Source organism: Cynocephalus volans, chromosome 10 (genome assembly GCF_027409185.1).
Source record: "Cynocephalus volans isolate mCynVol1 chromosome 10, mCynVol1.pri, whole genome shotgun sequence".
NCBI classification, from domain to species: domain Eukaryota; kingdom Metazoa; phylum Chordata; class Mammalia; order Dermoptera; family Cynocephalidae; genus Cynocephalus; species Cynocephalus volans.
Window position 1 is genome coordinate 1,927,707 of NC_084469.1, and position 20,530 is coordinate 1,948,236.

General features: G+C 40.9%; 1 protein-coding gene across 5 annotated transcripts in view; it reads right to left on the bottom strand.

Annotated features, from left to right (window-relative positions):
• Window positions 1-20,530, bottom strand: part of ATP6V0A1 (ATPase H+ transporting V0 subunit a1) — a 56,327-nt gene that overhangs the window by 16,716 nt on the left and 19,081 nt on the right. For 2 of the 5 annotated variants that reach the window (XM_063112501.1, XM_063112504.1), the window contains 13 exons: window positions 20,233-20,286; window positions 18,001-18,083; window positions 17,531-17,657; window positions 15,318-15,400; window positions 14,415-14,508; window positions 11,631-11,843; window positions 8,361-8,511; window positions 7,246-7,385; window positions 6,773-6,924; window positions 5,835-5,925; window positions 3,560-3,678; window positions 2,793-3,009; window positions 2,297-2,404 (listed from right to left, as the gene is read on the bottom strand). In XM_063112501.1, coding sequence (XP_062968571.1) covers window positions 2,297-2,404; window positions 2,793-3,009; window positions 3,560-3,678; window positions 5,835-5,925; window positions 6,773-6,924; window positions 7,246-7,385; window positions 8,361-8,511; window positions 11,631-11,843; window positions 14,415-14,508; window positions 15,318-15,400; window positions 17,531-17,657; window positions 18,001-18,083; window positions 20,233-20,286 — 1,632 coding nt within the window. Of the gene's footprint in view, window positions 1-2,296; window positions 2,405-2,792; window positions 3,010-3,559; window positions 3,679-5,834; window positions 5,926-6,772; window positions 6,925-7,245; window positions 7,386-8,360; window positions 8,512-11,630; window positions 11,844-14,414; window positions 14,509-15,317; window positions 15,401-17,530; window positions 17,658-18,000; window positions 18,105-20,232; window positions 20,287-20,530 lie in introns of all 5 variants that reach the window. The other 3 variants (XM_063112503.1, XM_063112505.1, XM_063112502.1) reach the window with 2 other exon arrangements.

Genomic DNA, 20,530 nt, shown 5'->3' on the forward strand with positions numbered 1-20,530 from the left:
AGGGGACAAAGAACAGAACAAAAACATACCAGTGTTTATATCCTCAGCCCTTTGGGGTCAAGAATTCAGGGTGCTTTTTATAGAAGGATCGTCCTGATGCCTTCACTCTGCTCTCCAGAAATAGATGTTTGGCTAAATAACAGTGGGATAAGACCCTACGGATGTGCAGTTTTCCTGGCTGGGGACCTTTAACTTAGAGTTTGTCATAGGAGAGACTGCCAGGTTTCAAAGCATCAAGATCTTCTCAGAAACACACCCTTATGTCTGCTATGATTGGTAGAAAGGAAAATATGTGGAAAGATCATCAGTAATGGGCAGTCTGAGCGCTAAGGGTTATCTTCTTTCTCATAGGTAAGGAAAGAGTAAGTCCTGACTTGAAAATAATTTTTAGCAAAAAGCTTACAATTTCTTCTGACCCAAAATATTAGGCCTTTTAAACTATTTCTAAAAGAATGACTATAGCAGTTTTACAAGTTTAAAATGATTAGAAATACCTAATGAAGGAAATGATTATACATCTAAATATTTTATTTTCTTTAAAGTAGTATATACTACTACAACATAGAAGTACAAGTAATCACTGCTGGTGAGACTTTTAAAATCTCATAACCTAGAATATGTTGAATTAATTTAATATTAGTACATTATAAGACTTTGGTTAAAAGATGTTTAAGATATTTTTAAGGACAAATATTCAAATGCTTAACATTCAAAGTGTTGTTCCTGAATCATAAATTAGTATCAGAAAAGGGAAAGATCAAGACAGACGACGACTTTGGTCATTACACCAGATGTCCCGTACACAAGACATACGGGAAAATGGAGGTCTTATTGCAACAGCTGAGAACATTAGGGCTCTGAGTCTTTCACAAAAAAGTAAGCATGTATAAACTTTCACTTTAAAGAGGGTAAGTCACGGCTAAAAAGGACTACATGTTCAAGTAACTATGAAGTAGAACTCCAAAGTACAGGGAAAGCAATTCAAGAATCACAAAGATGTTCTCACCTCCATGCTAAAAAATCATCCAATATATGGTCACAAAATACAGACATAAAAGTGGATGAGTCCAAGAATTGTCATCTTGGATGAAGACAATAGGACTCAGAGAGGGGATGACAGCCACTTTGCTCCATGGACATGACTGTACTTACATATTTGAATAGAAACTTAATAGACCAATAGTAAAGATGATAGCAGAACCTATTCTTAAGAGGTGGAAATTTCTCCCGTCATCATCTCAATGAGTAACAAGGACATACTTCCCAAGAGCACACATGTCCCATGCTCTCAATATAGTTAAAAAAAATTCTGCTGCACTGTTTGCTGCCTCTTTAAACAAAATGTGATGGTTCGGTTTTAACTCACTCACTGTTGCAGCCGCTGCTGCCTCTAGTCCCTGTTGGCTCGGGGTTGGGCTGACTGGGGCCTCCACGGGTTGCCCTTCCTGATAGTGAATGGAAGAAGAGAGGAAGGGAGAAGAAAATAAAAGAGGGAGGAAGTGAAGGGGGGGACGAATGGAGGGTACATGGAGGGATGAAGATGGTCAGAAAAGGGAGAAGGAGGGTCTTGTAACTCAGCTGCTCTCCAGCAGGAGTGATCATCTAACAGTCGTATTCGGGTCATGCAGCAAGAGCTTTTGGGTCTTCCTAGGCAGTGTCATAAGTAAGCATTACTGGACAGCAAGAAATTATGCACAATACTGAACATCTAGCAAATTTAACTGTGTGTGTGTGTGTGTGTGTGTGTGTGTGTGTGTGTGTGTGTAGAATTCATATGCACACATATATTAAGTAAACACACGCATGTGTGCAGCTTTTTAAAAAGAAAAAAAAATCAATGTGCTTTGAACGAAACCTTTTCCGCGGATGTTTTGGTGGGTGAAAGTAGCATGGTCTCATTTGAAAAGAACATGTCTCAGTGTCAGTCCTGCGGTTGCCCAGGCAACCCACATTAGAGGGCTCACCATCTGCAGCTCTCGCAGCCTTGCTTTGGCTGATACCGCATCTAAACAGGCCCAGGTCTGGATTTTGCCAAGCACAGCATGAGCAAAGCATGACCAGGAAAGGTAAAAACTTATGACTTATTCTCTCTACCACAGCTACTCAAAGGTGAATCCAGACGTCTGAGCAGCAAATACATGTTTCTCTGACTTCGGCAGGCCCAGTCCTCAAGCTGGGCTATAACACAAACGCATTTTAAAAGTTTACAAATTTGTGCACAACTAATTATATCTACTGGGGAATTGTCTTGATCTTAAAATGTCTAGTAACTTTCAGCAATAGAAATATCACCCACCAAATGCTTCCTCCTCAAATACTGATGGCGAAGGACAAGCGGCTTAAATAGCAGCATCCAAGGTACGCAGAGGAACGCAACCACTACCAGGAAACACTGAATTCCTTTCTGCAAAGTAAGAAGGACAAGGCATATTACATAAAAGTCCATTAATTAAATATACAGTTTTTAAGTCCAACACAAATTTCTCTGAAAAAGTACTTTCTTATTGATCTATGAAGCAGACTATCAAGTTTCTCCAAGTAATTAACAGATGTGGTAAAGCCCAAGAATTGTCCCATAAGATGACAGTTATAAATTATACCCTTTCTGGATACAGAAATGACAGTGGAAATCTCCTAAACTAAGGAGGATAGTCTGAATGCAGATGTGGAGGTAGGGGCTGAAAACCAAATACTAGAGAAAGGTTATTTAAGGCTTTTTTATGCTCAGAGAAACATCTGGCTTCCTGACCTAGGATAACCACTTAAGACAGCCCACCTCTGGGTTGACACACCTGTCCAGAATACAGCATCGCATTACCAGATTCCGGGTAGGAAAAGAGGAACATGTTTATAAAATGGATCAGAAGACTTGGGGCGTTCTCAGATGTACGAGCATCATAGGCCGTCCACTTATAAAAAATAAGGATAACCAAGTAGCCAAACAAAGAGGTCATGAAGATTATTTCAGGAATAAATCCAAAGTAGATATTCAGGGGCTTTTTGAAATAGCTAAATAGGGAGAGAGAGAAAAAAATGTTAAAGGTGAACAGACCTAGGGCCACTCACTGAGTGGAGGACTCGCTAGATTTTTCTACCTAACACTCCTTCGGTTCTGTCTTTATCACTGTAAGCAGCAGCAACCAGAAGCACTGGAGGCAGCACAGACAATGCAGGATTAGCTATCACTTCCAACTTCTGGACCTTGAATCACTCCACTAACACCCTCCTCCTTCTCTCCATGAGAAAGAGACTAGAAAATCTGGTATGTTCTACGACCACAATTCATAATTTTACATGAGTTACATATCAAAGAAGAAAAAGAACTCACTCATTTTTGTAAAAATTGCTCAAGTTTTTTTCAAAGATCTTTACCACAACTGTGAATGGTTAAGGGACTAATACTAAGACTTATTTGAGATCATGAGATTTATAAAAGCACTTCTATAACACAGAATGGAGTTCTGAGTTATTAATCCCATCCCAAAGATGTTATGATTGAATTAGGCAAAAACATTATCTAAACTATGCACATTCTTAGGACCAAAACAGAGTGGCTCACACATGGTTGAAAAGGCTCAGGCTGACTCCAAACAGCATGTGGACAATACCAAGGATGACAGACATCTTCATCTTAAAGGAGTTAAGGAAGGTCAGTTTATTGGTAGCAATGTTCCAAATCTGTCACAGCACAAGAAAACAAAAAGGTATTACAAAGAATTCTCAAATGGAAAAATGGTATTCATCGATGGAGTTTGGATGTGCTGTCCCCTCCAAAACTCATGTGGAAATTTGATCCCCAATGCAGCAGTGTTGGAAACTGATTGAGTCATGGGGGCAGATCCCTCATGAATGGATTAAGGCTCTCCCTGGGGGAGGGGGATTGATGAGTGAGTTCTCGCTCTATTAGTTCCCGTGAGAGCTCGTTACTTAAAAAGACCCCGGAACCTTCTCTCTCTCTCTTGCTTCCTCTCTCGCCATGTGATCTGCTTGCACCCACCAGCTGCCTGCCACTTTTCAACCATGAGTAGAAATAGCCTGAGGCCCGTGCCAGATGCAGCTGTCCCAGAATCGTAAGCCAAATAAACCTCTTTCCTTTATAAATTACCCAGTCTCGGGAATTCTGTTATAGCAAAACAAAATGGACTAAAACATCATCTGTTTAAAAAATAGTTGTTTGAGGATTAAATCAGATATGCTGAGGGTTAGCAATTGGTCCACAGAAAGCATTTCAGAAACATTAGCTTCTGTGATAATTAAAATAATTAACTTTGTACTTCCCCATCTCTATGCCTTTGCACACACTTCTCCTTACTTATACCAACGTGAAATTTTTTTAAAGGCCAGAGTAATTCCCATTTTTTAAAGAAAACCTTTGTCTTTCTGGCCCACAGTGATCTGTTTTTCCTCTGGAATTTTGTAATCCTTACTGTTTAATGCTTATTCTTAAATTTTTGGCCCCCACTCCTTTTTTAAACACACAATAAAAAAGATTTGATCATACTTAATTTGCTTAAGTATTTGAAAAAAAAAAAATCTGGGATAAGTTTTTGAAAGTATGTAAAGATAAGAATGAAAGTCTAAAATCTATTGGAAAGAGATTTTTTGCTTTATTAAAATATCTGCTAAAAAAAAAAAAAACTATGTTAAACAGAAATAAATTAAGAACTGCGAAGGAGTCTTGAAAACTAATTTTCCCAGAGTCAATGTTATTAGCTATCTCATAGAAAAGTAGTGCAGTTAATCTCATACAAGTAGAGAGTAGAACAATGGTTACAAGAGACTGGTGAGGGACAGGGGAGCGGGGAGAAGGTGGTCAGTGGATACGAAACATTAGAGAGATGGGTCTTAAGAATGGGACCTAGTGTTCTATAACAACATAGGGAGACTATACAGTTAACCACAAAGTACTGTGTGTCTTTGATAGCTACTCAAGATGATGCTGGATGTTGCTAACACAAAGAACAGACATGGGCCGGCCCCGTGGCGCACTTGGGAGAGTGCAGCGCTTGGGAGTGCAGCGGCGCTCCCGCTGCAGGTTCGGCTCCTATATAGGAATGGCAGGTGCACTCACTGGCTGAGCACGGTGCAGGCGACACCAAGCCAAGCGTTGTGATCCCCTTACCAGTCACCAAAAAGGACAAAAAGGAAAAAATAAAAAAAGAACAGACAAGTGTTTGAGATGATGGATATACTAAGCACCCTGATAGGATCACTGCACACAGTATGAATGGCTTAATTATCATGGTGCACTCCATAAATATATACAATTATCATGAGTCAATTAAGAAAAATAAATTTAAAGTAGAGAAAAAAGAAAGGGAAATAAAGAGTAGAATAGTGATTAGCAGGGCCGGGGAAGGGAGGGGGCAGCTGGGGAAAGGCTGGTAGATTGGTACAAGGTTACAAAGTTACAGTTAGATAGGAATAATAAGTTCTGGTGCTCTGGGGTGATAATAGCTAATAATATTGTACTGCGTATTTCAAGATAGCCAGAAGAGAGGATCTTGAAGGTTATAACCACAAAGAAATGATTAATGTTTAGGTGATATGCTAACTATTCTGACAGATTATACAATATATGCATGTATTGAAAAAACAAATTGTACCCCATAAACATGTACAATGAAAAAACAAGAGATGCAGGAAAAAATCTGTGGCTCCCCAAGGCGCTTGGGTCTCCTATGGCTTCAATGTGCTCTAAACAGATACACTGAGGTTTTTCAAAAATATGTCAACTAAAAACCAAATAACTATCTATCTTCACTTTAATTCTCTCACTTGGGGATTACAGTTAAAAAATTCAGGGTTACCATGTAGGAAAGAAGTACTCTTACCGGATCGATGCCAAAAGGGTAGGGTCCACCAAAAACTCCAGGGACGGCTGGGTTCAGCTGGAGAACAGGGTTTCCCCGAAGTGTCTCATCCCTAACCATGTTAGGAGAAAAGGCACATTTATATTTGATCAAGAAAGGCATACTTGTGGGGCCCAGAAACTGACCCCCAAAGAAATTACTACAGCTATCTTGTCTCTTCAATAAAAGAGGAGGGACTACGAGGGTACTTCAAAAAGTTTGTAGAAAAATAGAATCAAAAAATACAGGGCCGGCCCCTGGCTCACTTGGGAGAGTGTGGTGCTGATAACACCAAGGCCACGGGTTCGGATCCCTATATAGGGATGGCCGGTTAGCGCACTTGGGAGAGCGTGGTGCTGACAACACCAAGTCAAGGGTTAAGATCCCCTTACTGGGGGCCGAGCCCGTGGCGCACTTGGTAGAGTGCTGCGCTGGGAGCGCGGCGACGCTCCCGCCGCGGGTTCGGATCCTATATAGGACTGACTGGTGCACTCACTGGCTGAGTGCTGGTCACGACAAAAAAAAAAAAAGATCCCCTTACTGGTCATCTTAAAAAAAAAAAACAACGAACCTTTCCATGAACTTTTTGAAGACCTTCATAGTGATGGAGAATGAGAAGGGATCACAGATGAGAAAAAAAAAAAAAAAAAATTAAACACAAACACACAACCAAGTAGGAAATTTGGGGAATCTGCTTCTAATTTAGAAAAAGAATAAATGCACTTAAATGTATAGTCTCAGTTCCTTGATACTTGCTCAACAAATCACAAAACACTGCACAGGTTGAAAAATAAATAAGAGGAGACATTGCATGCTTCTGAAACAGAGACAATGTTAACCACTTCCTAAAGAACCATTTAAAAATCAGAGCTGAACATGAAAGAAATAAGCTTTAAGTCTTAGCTTCTTCTGCAACTTACGTCCAATTAGTAAACATCGGCCGTACACTCCAGGATGACCCAAAGATATTAAGAGACTTGGAAAAGCAATCATTGTAGATGAGGCCAGTGTACATGGAGAACACGCCCATTAATAGAATAATGTACCGACCGCTGAACACAGTGCTAAACATCTGGGAATGAGAAGAAAGAAGGAGTGAGAATGTACTCACTGCAGCTCGTGCTGTGACAAGGTTTAGTACTTGCTAGCCCCTTCCTCTTCTGCTACTTTACTACATCCGGTTCAGAGAGCTTGAAGTACAAAGATCAAAATACAATGCTAATGAGAAACCCACTTTCACAGCACATGGCCTCTTTAGTGTTAAAATGACCGTAACTTCTCTATTCCCTTTCAATAAATTCATGGATTAAAGACTTCCAGATCATAATTTTCACAATGAATGCTTGAGAGATTATAAAATTTCAGTCCAACGCAGATGCAACTAAACCATTACCTCATTCTCATTCTTCTGGGACAGAATCCGGCTCTCCCTTAACACCATCCACACAGCAAAAAGGGTCATCAAAATGCCATGGCCAAAGTCTCCAAACATCACAGCAAATAGAAAAGGGAAAGTGATGATAGTATATGGAGCTAGAAAGATATCAAAGAAACACACAAAGTACATAAAACTGCAACAATTCCTCAAATATCCCATTCCTCTCCATACTCTGAGGTCAATATACAGTGATTTCTTCTTAGGCTGCCAGACACATGGACTCTCAGGGAAAATCTTGCATGATAGGAAGGATCTACATACTCTCACAAAGCAGCTGATGGAATTTGAGCTACTGCTAACATTTTATTTTTATTTTTATTTTTTTAAAAAGATGACCGGTAAGGGGATCTTAACCCTTGACTTGGTGTTGTCAGCACCACGCTCTCCAAGTGAGCCACGGGCTGGCCCCCTGCTAACATGTTAAACAAAGAACATGGGAAACGAAGGTGTAGCCCTGGGAACACTGTGGTTTGTTCTTCAATTCCTTTTCCTAACTCTTGGGACACTGCTCCTGGGTCAGGCCAGCTGTCTCTCTTTGTGCGGCAACCATTTCCCAGCTAAATAAAGCTACCAACTCATGGAGGAAAGCCCAGAACCAGAGCAAAGCAGGTCCTGCATAAGGATCCAGCTTAAAACAAATCCTCAGACTCTTGATTTAATAATTAACTCTCCAAACAGAGGAGAAATCTGCCTTGTGCCTAACATGGTCAATAATTGCTATATTTTCTCGGCCTAACCTTGGAACAGGGAAGCCAGGAAGAAGCCACTTTAAAACATCAGATATCTTGGAAAAAACATTTGCTTACAACAGCTCCTGCAAATGGTTTGCCTGAGAAGACCAGGTGCTTATGGCTGTGAGGGCACATGGAAGAATCCAATCCAATGTGCTCTTCAAGGAGCAATAAACCCACTCCTTATGTCAAGTAGGCACCTCTTCACAGGAACTGCAAGAGAGCTGAGGTCTTGACATCTTTAGTTTGAAGCCAGTTGTTCAACAGCATTTAAAGGGAGGTGTTCAAAGAAATAACAAACAAAAACCCCTAGAGGAAAAAGGTACAAGCTTTTTTCACCTGGATTTATCTCTCGGTAAGTTCCAATTCCATAAGCATCTACTATGTTCTGAAAGCCGCATGTGAACTTGTTGGTTTTGTTATAGGTTGGGGGAGTCTGGTTTGTCTGCATCCTGTTCAAAATAGAGGGCACAGTGGAACCACTGTGCTCCTGTGGAAACATCAGCACATACATCAAAATTAGTTTCTCCTCCTAATGGTGGTGGTGGCTACACAGGTGTATATGTTTATCAAAATTCATCAAACCACACAAAGAAAATACAACTTACACAAAAGAAAATACATATATTTCAATAAAACTAGTGAAAAAATAAAATTATACGTTATCTTTCCCAGTCTACGGGGAAACTGGGACTAGGTACAAAATTTACAACAGCAGATTTCAATTAGATGTTGGGAGGTACATCCTTACCGTTAAAAAAAATGTAACTCTAAAATGTGTAACCAAAGAAAACGTGGAACCTCCTCCGCATTTGCCTTTCAATGAGTACTGTTGTTCTCTTTTCACAGAGAGAGAAAAGTACATTCTCCGCCTGTCCTTCACCACCTACTCTCACCTCCCTCACCCTCTGCAATCTGGTTGAGCACACTTGTTCAAAGTGGCTGGACCAGCACCTGATGCAAAGTCTTCTCTTCCATATGCCAGCTTCCTCTCTTCTCTGGTGAACATCTTTATTCCTAAGGAGTTCTCCTCCCGCTCACTAACCATTCCTTCTTTCTCTTTGCTGGCTCTTTTCCCTCTGCCTGTCCCACAACACTGAAGACCCCAAGGGGCTTCCTTATTTTTCCTCTACGCCCTCTTGGAGGTCTCACTCCAATCCTCTCTCATGACTCCCATTCCTTTAGTTCTGTCCCATTGCCTGCGTGACATTCCACATAGATTTCTGTCCAGCCCCTGAATGTGACAGCAATTGAATTTACCCTCTTTCTTCTCTCCACAAACTTCTCTTGCTGAACTTTTACTTGTATGGATGAAACCCTAATTCTCCTGGTCACTCAGCCTGGATGCCTCAGAAACATAGTTCAATCTTTTTCCTCTTGTTCCTCCTGTACCTTCTGGGAACCAAGTATACCTGTTGATTTTTCCTTCACAGGGGCTCACAAATCCGTCATTGCTTTCTTTTCCTATTGTCAAGTCCTATGCTAGGGGTCCTCATTACTTACTACACGCCCACAATAACCTTCCAACTGACCCTCAACCTACGGAATCTCCCACTCCTCAAACCAACCTAGAGACTGTCAGCAGATTACTCCATTAAAACTGCCTTGATTATATCCCTTCACTGCTAAATAACATCCAATGCCTCTCTACTCCCTGTGGGATAAAATTTAGGCCATCTAACCTGTTATTTAAAAGCCTTTCACAACTAGGTTACAGTCTGCCGGATGCAGACAGGTACGCCGACTCCTTCAGCTAACCGGTTATAATTCCTGTTCCTGCTCAAACACGCACAGTCGCAGTGCACCTCCTGCCTTTGTACATACTGTTCCCTTCTTACCGTTGCCAATCAACATCTTACCCATTCTTCAAAGCCCTGATCAAATGCCACCTTCTTGAAGCCTTTTCCAATCGCCATGGTTGGAAAAGCTCCACACATATATGCCATTCTTAGCACAGACTGTCTTGTATGTTGGCATGTCATCTTCTCCTAATAAACTGTAAGACGTTTGAGGGCATGTTTTGTACATCTCTGTGCCCCTCCAGGCCCTTAAAGCAGTGCCTTGGACATAGTAGTTGCTCTAATTAACTACCAAAGAGAAGTAGTCAAATACAGAGAGTGGGTCAGGAAATTAATGTTCTGGTCATGAACTACCCTAAAGAACCATGGGCATATGACGAAATCATCTCATCTCTCCGAATTAGTTCCCACATATGCAAAATGAGGATAATACTCTAGGTTATACATGAAATTTACTGCCAGGATACAAGATAAATATATTAAAGACCTCTGAAAGTAAAAATGTCATAAAAGCTATTTATAATGTAACAGCTACACACACAACATAATTTTAAATTTAATCAGCATTATTAATATTTTCTCCATCATTTTTAAAGTCTAACAATGACCAAAACAATTTATAGCATCTGTGACTTTTATGGTGTTAATACTTTCACCATGGTCGATTTCAAATTTCCCACACAGTACTGAGAAGAGCACCACACCATTATGTAGTATTCTCACCATATGGACACAAAAGATGTAAATAACATCACTAGCATAGATAATAGCAAAAAGCAGTAAAATAACAGGAAGGGTATTTACTATCTTTGTTTTTAAAATAATGTTCAATTATGAGTTTATATAATTTAATTTTTAAAAATGGCTATTTAACAAACAGCAAAATTGCTACAAATTTACCAGTCAGCTCTTGCAAGCCTGCATGAGCTGGTTCCAGGGAGCCACTGTCTCTACCCCTCCCAGCTGCCAGAACAACAACATACTTCCTCTTCTTGTTAGTCTTTCTAGGTGTGTTTCCTCAGTTACAGCATTATTTTGGAAATTTCCTACTACGACTTATTTGGTTTTTAAAATTATCTTTATTATTTCCTGAAATGGAATGAAATTATAACCAGTGGAGGTGGAGGAGGGTGGGGCAATTTACCATTAAAGATCAAACCAGGAGACAATGAAGAGAGACTGGATTTGGAGCCAGAAGACCTAGTCCTACTACCTTAAATGTATCTTTTTGTTTGTTTGTTTGTTTTTGTTTTTTGATCGGTAAGGGGATCGCAACCCTCGGCACGGTGTGGTCTGCACCGTGCTCAGCCAGTGAACGCACCAGCCATCCCTACATAGGGTCCGAACCCGCGGCCTCGACGCTCCCAGCGCCGCACTCTCCTGTCCCGAGTGAGCCACGGGGCTGGCCCTTAAATGTATCTTTTAAATACTGAGCTTCAGGATTCTTATCTGTAAAATGCAGCTAATAGCCACTTGCTTCACAGGTTTTTGTGTGTGTGTGTGTGACAAATACATAAGAAAATATCTGTGAAAGTGTTTTATAATTTAAAATTATAACATAAAACAGATGATCTTATAATATGCTATTCTTTTACAGGAGTGTAATCTTTCAGAACTTCTCTTTTGTTAGAGGAAATAGGTTAAATATTAGATTTTGCCTGCCACTTTGTGACAACTCACGATTTATGATTAAAGGTATTTTTCTGGTTTGGGGGAGAAAAATGCCATAACAGTGAAGTTGATTAATATCACTAGTCATGGGAACCTCTCTTCTTGGCCACAAGCTGCACTGCTAGCTTTGGAGACTCACCGTGCCCCTTCTGAGTGCAAACTGGATGGAGTCAAGGTCGGTAACGGGGCACCAGACCTCTGCAATCAGGCACTTCTGGGTCACGTCTATGTTGCACAGGTTCAGGGTGTGGTAGATAGCCTTCATCTTCCGCACCTTGATGAACCAGACCCGGACATTCTTAGCAGCTGCCTGCAGAACCCTCTGGCGGTGATCCTCCGTTTGATTGAGAACCTTTGGGGAGAGAAAGACACAAAGGACGGATCCTCCTGACACCAGTCGTAGATTTCAAGAGATGAATGGCAAAAGAGGCACAGCCTTCAGAAAAGGGTCGCCAGGGAACTGTCTTTTTCATCCTCTGCCTGGAAGGATTTTTCTTCTTTTTTGCCAAATTATAAGAAATTCGGGTTCTAGTTACTAACATCCACTTTCATTTAGCTTCAAGCTGAAGAGAAACCTGAGAAAATGGATTTTAGTTTTTCTCTCTCTATTCAACCGCACCACCAAGGCACAACCTCATCCAAGGCACAGCAACGCAGGTCGCTGGTTTTTAACCGGCTCATGGAAGAGCAGCGACTTTCTACCTGAAGCCTGTGACTGAGACTCAAAGAAGCACGTGTCACAGGCCCAGGAGCTGATGAACGAGCGTCCTCACGGAGGAAGGGCAGGGCGCGGGATCCCTGCACGCGAGCCCGCATCAGCACGGGGTGGGAGAGAGGCAGCACCAGACCCCATCGCGTGCCCGGGCCACAAACACAAGCCTGAGACGCTGCAGGGGCAGGAGCACCCACGGTCTTCACAGGGGTTTGGACTGTCACACACACTGCCATCGTGGGGGCAGACAAGACTTCACCTGTCAGGCTCTTGGGAGTATAAAAAGTTTCAGTGCTGAGCCCCTGACAAGTAGTACAGATTTCCTTCAGAGGAATCACATTGCCAAGACTAGGATTTGAGGAAGGTACAGACATTTTATATTCCATTGCCTTGGACATCACCAGATATTTAAAGTTTCAATAGCAGAAGAGAGGCTAAATCCATTTTCCAAGGAACTGGGCAAGCAACCCACATCTGTATGAGATTTTATCTTTAATCTCCACATCTCTTTGAAGAAAAAAAAGCTACATAATAACCATCTTAAGCACAAGTCTCCATCAGAGATGGTTCTTCAAGCTAGTCAGGAATGAAGTAGCAACTACTCTCTGAAAAACTGGCTTGGGCAGAGGAAAGTGATTTTCATAGAGATAGTTAAAAAAAGAAGTCCTGGCATGCTAGGGAAATCCTCGTGTTACCTGAGGATAGCTACTTTCTCTCCTTTTGGTTGTTGACTATTTCACAATTACTGTTAAAATTTCTTCTGGATGAATGCTAAATAAATCTGCAAGCAAATGTTCTATTTGCTTTTCTCTTTCCTCATTCCACTCCTTGGTATTCAATCCCTTTTTAAGATTTCAGTTCTGGGCCGGCCCGTGGTTCACTCGGGAGAGTGTGGTGCTGATAACACCAAGGCCATGGGTTCGGATCCTGTATAGGGATGGCCGGTTAGCTCACTGGCTGAGCGTGGTGTTGACAACACCAAGTCAAGGGTTAAGATCCCCTTACCGGTCATCTTTAAAAAAAAAAAAAAAGATTTCAGTTCATGCATCTGCACTTTTAAAAAATCAAAATACGATCATTTATAATGACTACTGCACATGCTCTTTAAATGTGGAATAAGATAAGACAGCCCCTAGAACCTAGGTTGTACTAATAGGGCCTATTACCAGCAGTTCTAAAAAACTCTTATTCTCTGGTTAAATTGATAAGAGTATCTCAAAGGAGCCAGCAATAGGTCAAGTTGGTGGATCACATACAATAGGGGTCAGAGGGAAAGATGAGAGAGGGAGCTGAAATGGAAGTCACAACACATCTCTGACAATTCTGCCACTGCTGGAAGGAACTGCCTTTGGGATTAAATATGTTTGTTAATGTTTCAAAGGGGCAATCATCACATTCATTCTTTCAAAAAAAAACAAAGCCCCACTAGCCACCCTTCCCTTCCATGTATGCAAAAACCATGACTCCTCTCTTAGGACCCTGTGATGACCATGGTGTGTGTAAACCACACATGTTGTGATTTGGTAAAAATCTAATGCAATTTCTTCTTGGAAACAAGAGTCAGGGCCCTTTGGCTAGACTGTGTGGTTAAGATCAAAGGTGACCAGAAGGATACCCACTTTAGTTAAGAGTGGTTACCTCAGGCTGAGCCCGTGGCGCACTCGGTAGCGTGCTGCGCTAGCAGCGCGGCGACGCTCCCGCCCGCGGGTTCGGATCCTATATAAGAATGACCGGTGCACTCCCTGGCTGAGCGCCGATCACGGAGAAAAAAAAAAAAAAAAAGAAAAAAAAAAAAGAAAAAGAGTGGTTACCTCAAGAGGTAGTGTGTGTGTGAGGCGCGGAACAGACTTTATATATATACTTCTGGATTATTTGTGTTTTTTTTAACTTAACTAAGCATATTTTTAATAATTTTTTTAAAAGAAGTATATCAGACTCATGAGGTGGAGGGAAGTTGAATACAATAAGCAACAATGATTCCAGATGCACAGCATTGCTGTCTCATTTGAGGATGACCAGTGCTATTTTTAATAACCATTCTCTGAGGCTTTCCCCATCTCCCAGAGGGACAGATTACCCATGGACATTTCTGTTTCTGGTATCCTGGTCTGCTACAGGTGCCTAATAGTGTTAGTGTTTCAAGGAAGGAGAATGGTCCTCTACTACAGTATTACACAAAAACAAACTCCCTCCAGCCCGCCCTCTGCATACCATTTGGAGATCATCAATCCTGGTATTAACTCCGGAAGCCATTTCCTTCCTTTCCTGTGGTGTCTCGGGACAGGGATAGAGTGAAGCTCGGAACCTGGAATGCATAGACACAGCCTTAGGAACATCCAAGTTTCTTAATCTATTCCATTTAAATAATCTCAGAAAGTATTCCTAATTTATTTAAGGACCAAAATAGGATTAGGTCAGACTGATGTGTTAATCAACACCAATTATCTATGTGAAATGACCTACAGATAGAGTTATAACATTTGAACTATCTTGACATTTTCTGTAGCTATGAAATTCTCTTGAGATTAAAAAAAAAAAAAAAAAAGAAAGAAGGGCCAGTTTGTGGCTCATTTGGGAGCGTGTGGCGCTGATAACACCAAGGCCACGGGTTCAGATCTCTACATAGGGATGGCCGGTTAGCTCACTTGGGAGAGCGTGGTGCTGACGACACCAAGTCAAGGGTTAAGATCCCCTTACCGGTCATCTTTAAAGAAAAAAAAGAAAAAAGAAAAGCAAGTAATATTGTAAACTGTTGGAGAAAAATGGCAGGGAAAAACTCTGCCCCTAAGACAGAATGTGAGAAAATTTAAGGATACGGTGCCTATGGCACTATGCTGGTCACGTAGATTCACTGTCCCAGAATAATGTGGCACTTATAAACCACGAGTTCTAATTACTTTTTCCCAGGGAAAGGATATCATGGTTTTGATGGTACTTTTAAAAAATGAATTTAGGCTATTTCTAATTGTTTAAAACAGCCCTAACATTATTAAAAGATATAGTCAGTGTGTCAAGGTGCACTGAAAAGATTTGTGTTTCACTATTCTGAATTCTAAGGCTCAATGGTTAAGCCACACAGCTGTGCCCTCCTGGGTGGAGGCATGTTACTCTTACCCTTCACAGATTTTCTTGACTCTGTTTTTCAGTTGATCACCTTGGAAGAAAATGATAAACACAGACTTGTGCACGTAGTCGCCCTAGGGCCCAGAATCAAAAACCAAGATTTCAGACTTCTCAACCTGAATGAAAATTTCTTAAATAACTAACTTTTCTTGTGTGACAGAGGAACAACAGGAATCCATTAAGGATACAGCAATCCTATACTTTAACCACTACTTTCACTCCATTTCTTGAGCTTCACTATAAGACCATCTGCCCTATAATCTTTAATTCACAAAAATCTTCCTCTATTTGTTTTTAGATTCAATCAGGAGCTTGACAAGCTAAGACACAGTTCCTCTTAGCACTATTTAGCCTTATTTACCAATTCAAATTTATTATTATTTTGTGTTTCGGTGGCTGGCCAGTACCGGATCCAAACCCGTGACCTTGGCATTATAAGGCCATGCTCTAACCAACTGAGCTATACGGCCAGCCCCGAATTCAACTTTAAATCTTACACTGCCTGAATAACAAAAGTATAAAGGGGAGGAAAGAAAAGGAAGCCATTCCTGTCTATTCTGGGACTTGGAAATCCCCAGATAGAGGTGGCTGACTAACTACAAACAATTGAGTCACTGGGAAAAATGCTGATATAGAATCTCACAATTCATGCCAATTTAGACTCTATGGGCAGGGAGGAAAGTGATCCATTCCAAATACCAAGTTTACACCTGGAGTCTGATGTAAGGACTAGAAGGAAAGATGAAAAAAATAAGGTATATGGAGCGTTAACCAGATTGTCTCTGACTGCCTGTATTTTTTCATATTCCTATAGAGCATATATGGTTTTTATAACATAAAAACAAACAAAACTTTAGAAAGATAAAAAGAGATGAGGAGTGAATAAAATTAGTCCCGACAGTCTTAAGTCCCTAAGTTCTCGAGGCTAAATTCCAGCCATTTTTTGTGCAGCTGCTCTGTCATAGCCATTTGGGCCCCCCTTTCCTGGATGTGTTGATAAATAATCTTTCTGTTGCCAAGAAGAAATGTGACTGAATATTCCTGACAGCAGCTGCACATTAGGTGCGAATGCAGATTACAATGCTTCCACAACCCAAGACAGCCTTCGATAAGACTGTAAACCTGCACCCCTGGGCTAGGGGGTTCACCTTAACCTAAGTGTCACGACACTCCTCCTCAGCACAGAGAATAAAGCCATAGAACTGCGTGACCCACCAATCCGAGAAGCCTCACAATACAATCTCTCTTCTTAGGTAGAGCAGAGAATACTAATTTAAGAACTTTACAGGGCCGGCCCCATGGCGCACTCGGGAGAGTGCGGCGCTGGGAGCGCCGAGCCTGCGGGTTCGGATCCTATATAGGGATGGCCGGTGCGCTCGCTGGCTGAGCGCGGTGCAGATAACACCAAGCCAAGGGTTGCAATCCCCTTACCGGTCAAAAAAAAAAAAAAGAAATTTACAACATGATTAGGACAGAAAAACTAACTCTAGGTTTCTAAATAACACTAATATAAAAGTGAAGTAAAGTTTTTGCAGTACATTTAATCTTTTTTGCTTGTAACCCCTGAAATCAGGACTCTCCGTACTCATGGAAGTTTAGGTTATGAGCTCTGTCCCATTTTGTCAAATGCCAAGAGGGTAAGCTGTTCCTGTTCTCCAAAGCACTGGCTGGAGAAGATCACCGTATCTTGCATTATATACTCATACATTCTTAAACTAAGGTTCTGATTGTCCCCAAAAACAAGTAGACTAAAAAACCTTACCAAGTAAAATTTGATCAGCTTATAAAGATCACAGTTTAGGAAATCTCTCCTTCTCTTTTTACGCATAAATAATACCAAATTTGGAACCAGGTGTCCTGCTTTAAGTTAATTCTCACAAAAGGCAAATTTTCTTTTAGTCTCAGATCAGTAACAGGAAACATATAAAGCTAAAGTTTAAAATAAATGGAAAAAACACATTTCCAATCAAAACATTCCAAGGCTAAGCTTGAAAATACATATATGTCACGTATACACCATATGTACACGTATGACGGGAGTTGGAGGAAAAGAGCAGTCAGTCCTTTGAGTTCTCAGATCAAAGCAGGGATAGACATAAGGGCTCCTCTGCAGAAAGGCCAGATTTGGGTGGCACTATGCTGTGTCACTGCTCTGGGCTCCCTTTGCAAGACCTACTCCACAAGACGCAATTTCCTTGTCTTACAGTCACAGGATCCTCCAGGGGGTTCTCGATTTCAGCCTGTCGCAGGAATACATTCCCCCGGCACACCCGCCAAAGCATGCGCTCAAAAGTAGGGATGCGCTCCCGGTTAATCACACCAGCCACGAAGCTGTGGGAAGAAGAGCCAGACTGGGAACTCTATTCCATGTCATGGGCAGGGAGGTTTTAAGACAAAGAAGGAAAGTGAGAGGAGGGGGCAAAGACTACACACATAAGATTATGTGTTCTTATGTCAAAATGGCTGCCAAGTCTTATTCCTGATCTCACCTCTGGACCCAGCAGAGGGTTAACAGAACAACTCAGGAACTGAATCCAGAGAGACTTAAGAATACCTCTCAACAGGCCAGAAGAGAGCTCATCCTGCAGGAAGTGAATCCACAGCCTTGCTGCTCTTTGAACAGCACAGATGAACGTGGCCCCACCGGGTATGGAAAGGTTGAAGTGGTACTTACCCAAGTCTTAAAGGCGTGCCTCTTCCTATCTCACTTGGCTCCAGGAGGGATGAGGACTCCTCCAACAGGTCTGGATCCGCCATCTGCTGATGATGCAATTCAGCCTGAATTCACAAATCAATTAATATCTAATGAAAATAGTTAGTGGCATGCAGGGAACGAGGAACCAGGAGGAGACAGGTTCAGAAAATAAAGATGAGAAAAAAAAAAAAAAAAAAACCACACCAAAAGATATGACATACCCACAAAAAGAAGACAAGAAGCATAGGGGAAGAAAACAGGAAATAAACGCAAGGTAAAGAAAGCATAAATGCCCCAGTAAAGCATCTGGGAAAATGGTTTTAGAAATAAGGAACAAAAGGAAAAACGTTAAATGATGGTGACATGTATAAATCTGTTATTTGGTGGAAGCCATTTTCTCTCCTATATTTCCCTGAATAAACCATGAAAGTAACAGGAAATACCTTTGCAAGTGGAGGAAGCTGAAATGTCCCTCCCTTTTGAGCAAAAACAAAGCAGCTCTGCAGATACTCTCAACATTTAATTTCCAGGCAGTAGAATTTTCCCCTTCTGAAAATGTGAAAGACGGAGACTCTCTTTCCAAGAAAGAAGCAAGGCACTGTCACTGTCTTCAACCCAGTGTGATTGTGAAAGACAGAAGGGGCCTCTCCATATGTCTAGCTTTTCCATGCCCTCAAAAATACAAAACAGCATGGCCACATATAAAATGCTCCAAACCAATGGGTTTAAAGAATATTTCTTCCTTCAAGAGGATAAGAAAACATAATAGCTGGGCCAGCCTTAGCGTTAGAGGCTTCCATGCAGGGGAGAAAAAGTGAAATATCTGAATGTCCTATTTGCTGTCTACAAATCTAGGAATATTAAGTTCATATAGGCTTTACAGTTGAAGGATTCTGGAAAACACAGCTCAAGAATCAAGTAAAGAAAAAGCAACAGATAATAAATCAACGTAGAGCTTGTGGGCTGGTTTAATTGGTTAGATTCAAAATGATTTCCACCATGACAGTTTATACAATGAAATGAAGGAGGAGAAGGATTTTCCCAGACATAGGTCTAATTTCCTCGCCTCTCTCTACCTAATTCACCCTGCCACCCTTCACTCCCATCACAAAGGAGAAGCTACCCGAAAAATAAAATCCAACCAACTTCTCCACTGTCTGCTCTCCCCATCGTTAATAACCCATGAGCTATTTGTTTGACCAAAGACTAGAAGTAAGCCAGAATAGTCTTCCTTTTCACAAGCAAAACAAAACAAAAAGTCTGGAGAATTTTTCTCTATCATTTTCATTTCATTTCATTTATTCTACTCCTGTCAACCACTCTATCAAAATATGTCACATGGGAACCTCACTCGATAAAGTCATAGGACCACAATGTAACAAAGAGGGGGGAAAACAGTATAAACCAGATGATAAGTCTGACTGCCTTATTAATAAAGTAAAAGCAATTGTTTTGGGAAATAAGGACAAACGGATCAAAAAACAAAATAAAAAACAATCAAAAAACAAAGAAGAAAAGGAGGTGCAGGCACTGGGTACACCAGAAGGTTAGAGAAATACTGTCACGAGACTGGGAAAATTAAGATGAGATAATGGGAACACCAGTGACCACTTGTTGTCACATGGAAGTTTAGGGTGTTCTTTTTCTTTCTACTTGAAATCAAATCAGCTGACCACAAGCAACTTGTTTTTGAGGATCCAAATGACATTTCAATTTGTTCTTGGGATATCTATTGGCAAAAACCAGTGAAACTTATTTGACTTCCTGCTCACAAGACTCCCTCCTACTTGACTGCATGGGTTCACAAGACCCGGTTTAAGTAAACCCTAAAAATCAAACTCAATGCAAACATTCTGTAAAAGGGACAACTGACAGAATAGCAAACAGTGCTTAGCAACTAGATTACTCCAAAGCCTGTATCAGGGACCCTCTGAGAATCAAAAACTGCAGAATTAAAATTAAACAGAAACTTGGAATAATATTCTAATTACTAATTTCACTACCTCATACTTAAGAATCCTAAGTCTTAGAGAGGAAAGTTAAAATTTTTTAAACAAAATCATGCCTAATAGGAAAGTAGGATGACCAGAATCACTAACTGAGGGCCTTTAAAGCAATATTTAAAACAACATTGTTAAGTATCTAAATCTTAATCTTAGAGTATCTGGGTCTAATAACAATAACAGCACTGCCAGTGTTCCTCTAAATTACCTGCTGTGCTCTGTGGCGTACCACTCTCCCCATTTGGAGTACTGAAAACCATGCCTTACAAAAAGAAAGCAGCAGAACTTCAGTTCTGTTTCTACAGCCATTTAAGCATAAGCAACACATCCAGTTCAAGCTACATCAATTACCAAGAGCAAACACTTTTACTTCCATCTACATTGAGAAAGAAATTACATTTCATCGTGTAAGGTACCAAGCCCCAAAAGGAGATGGCAGATGGGAAAGAAAATAAAGAAAGCAGATGGATGGAAAACTTAGGAGGAAAGGACAGGGATCTGCATGC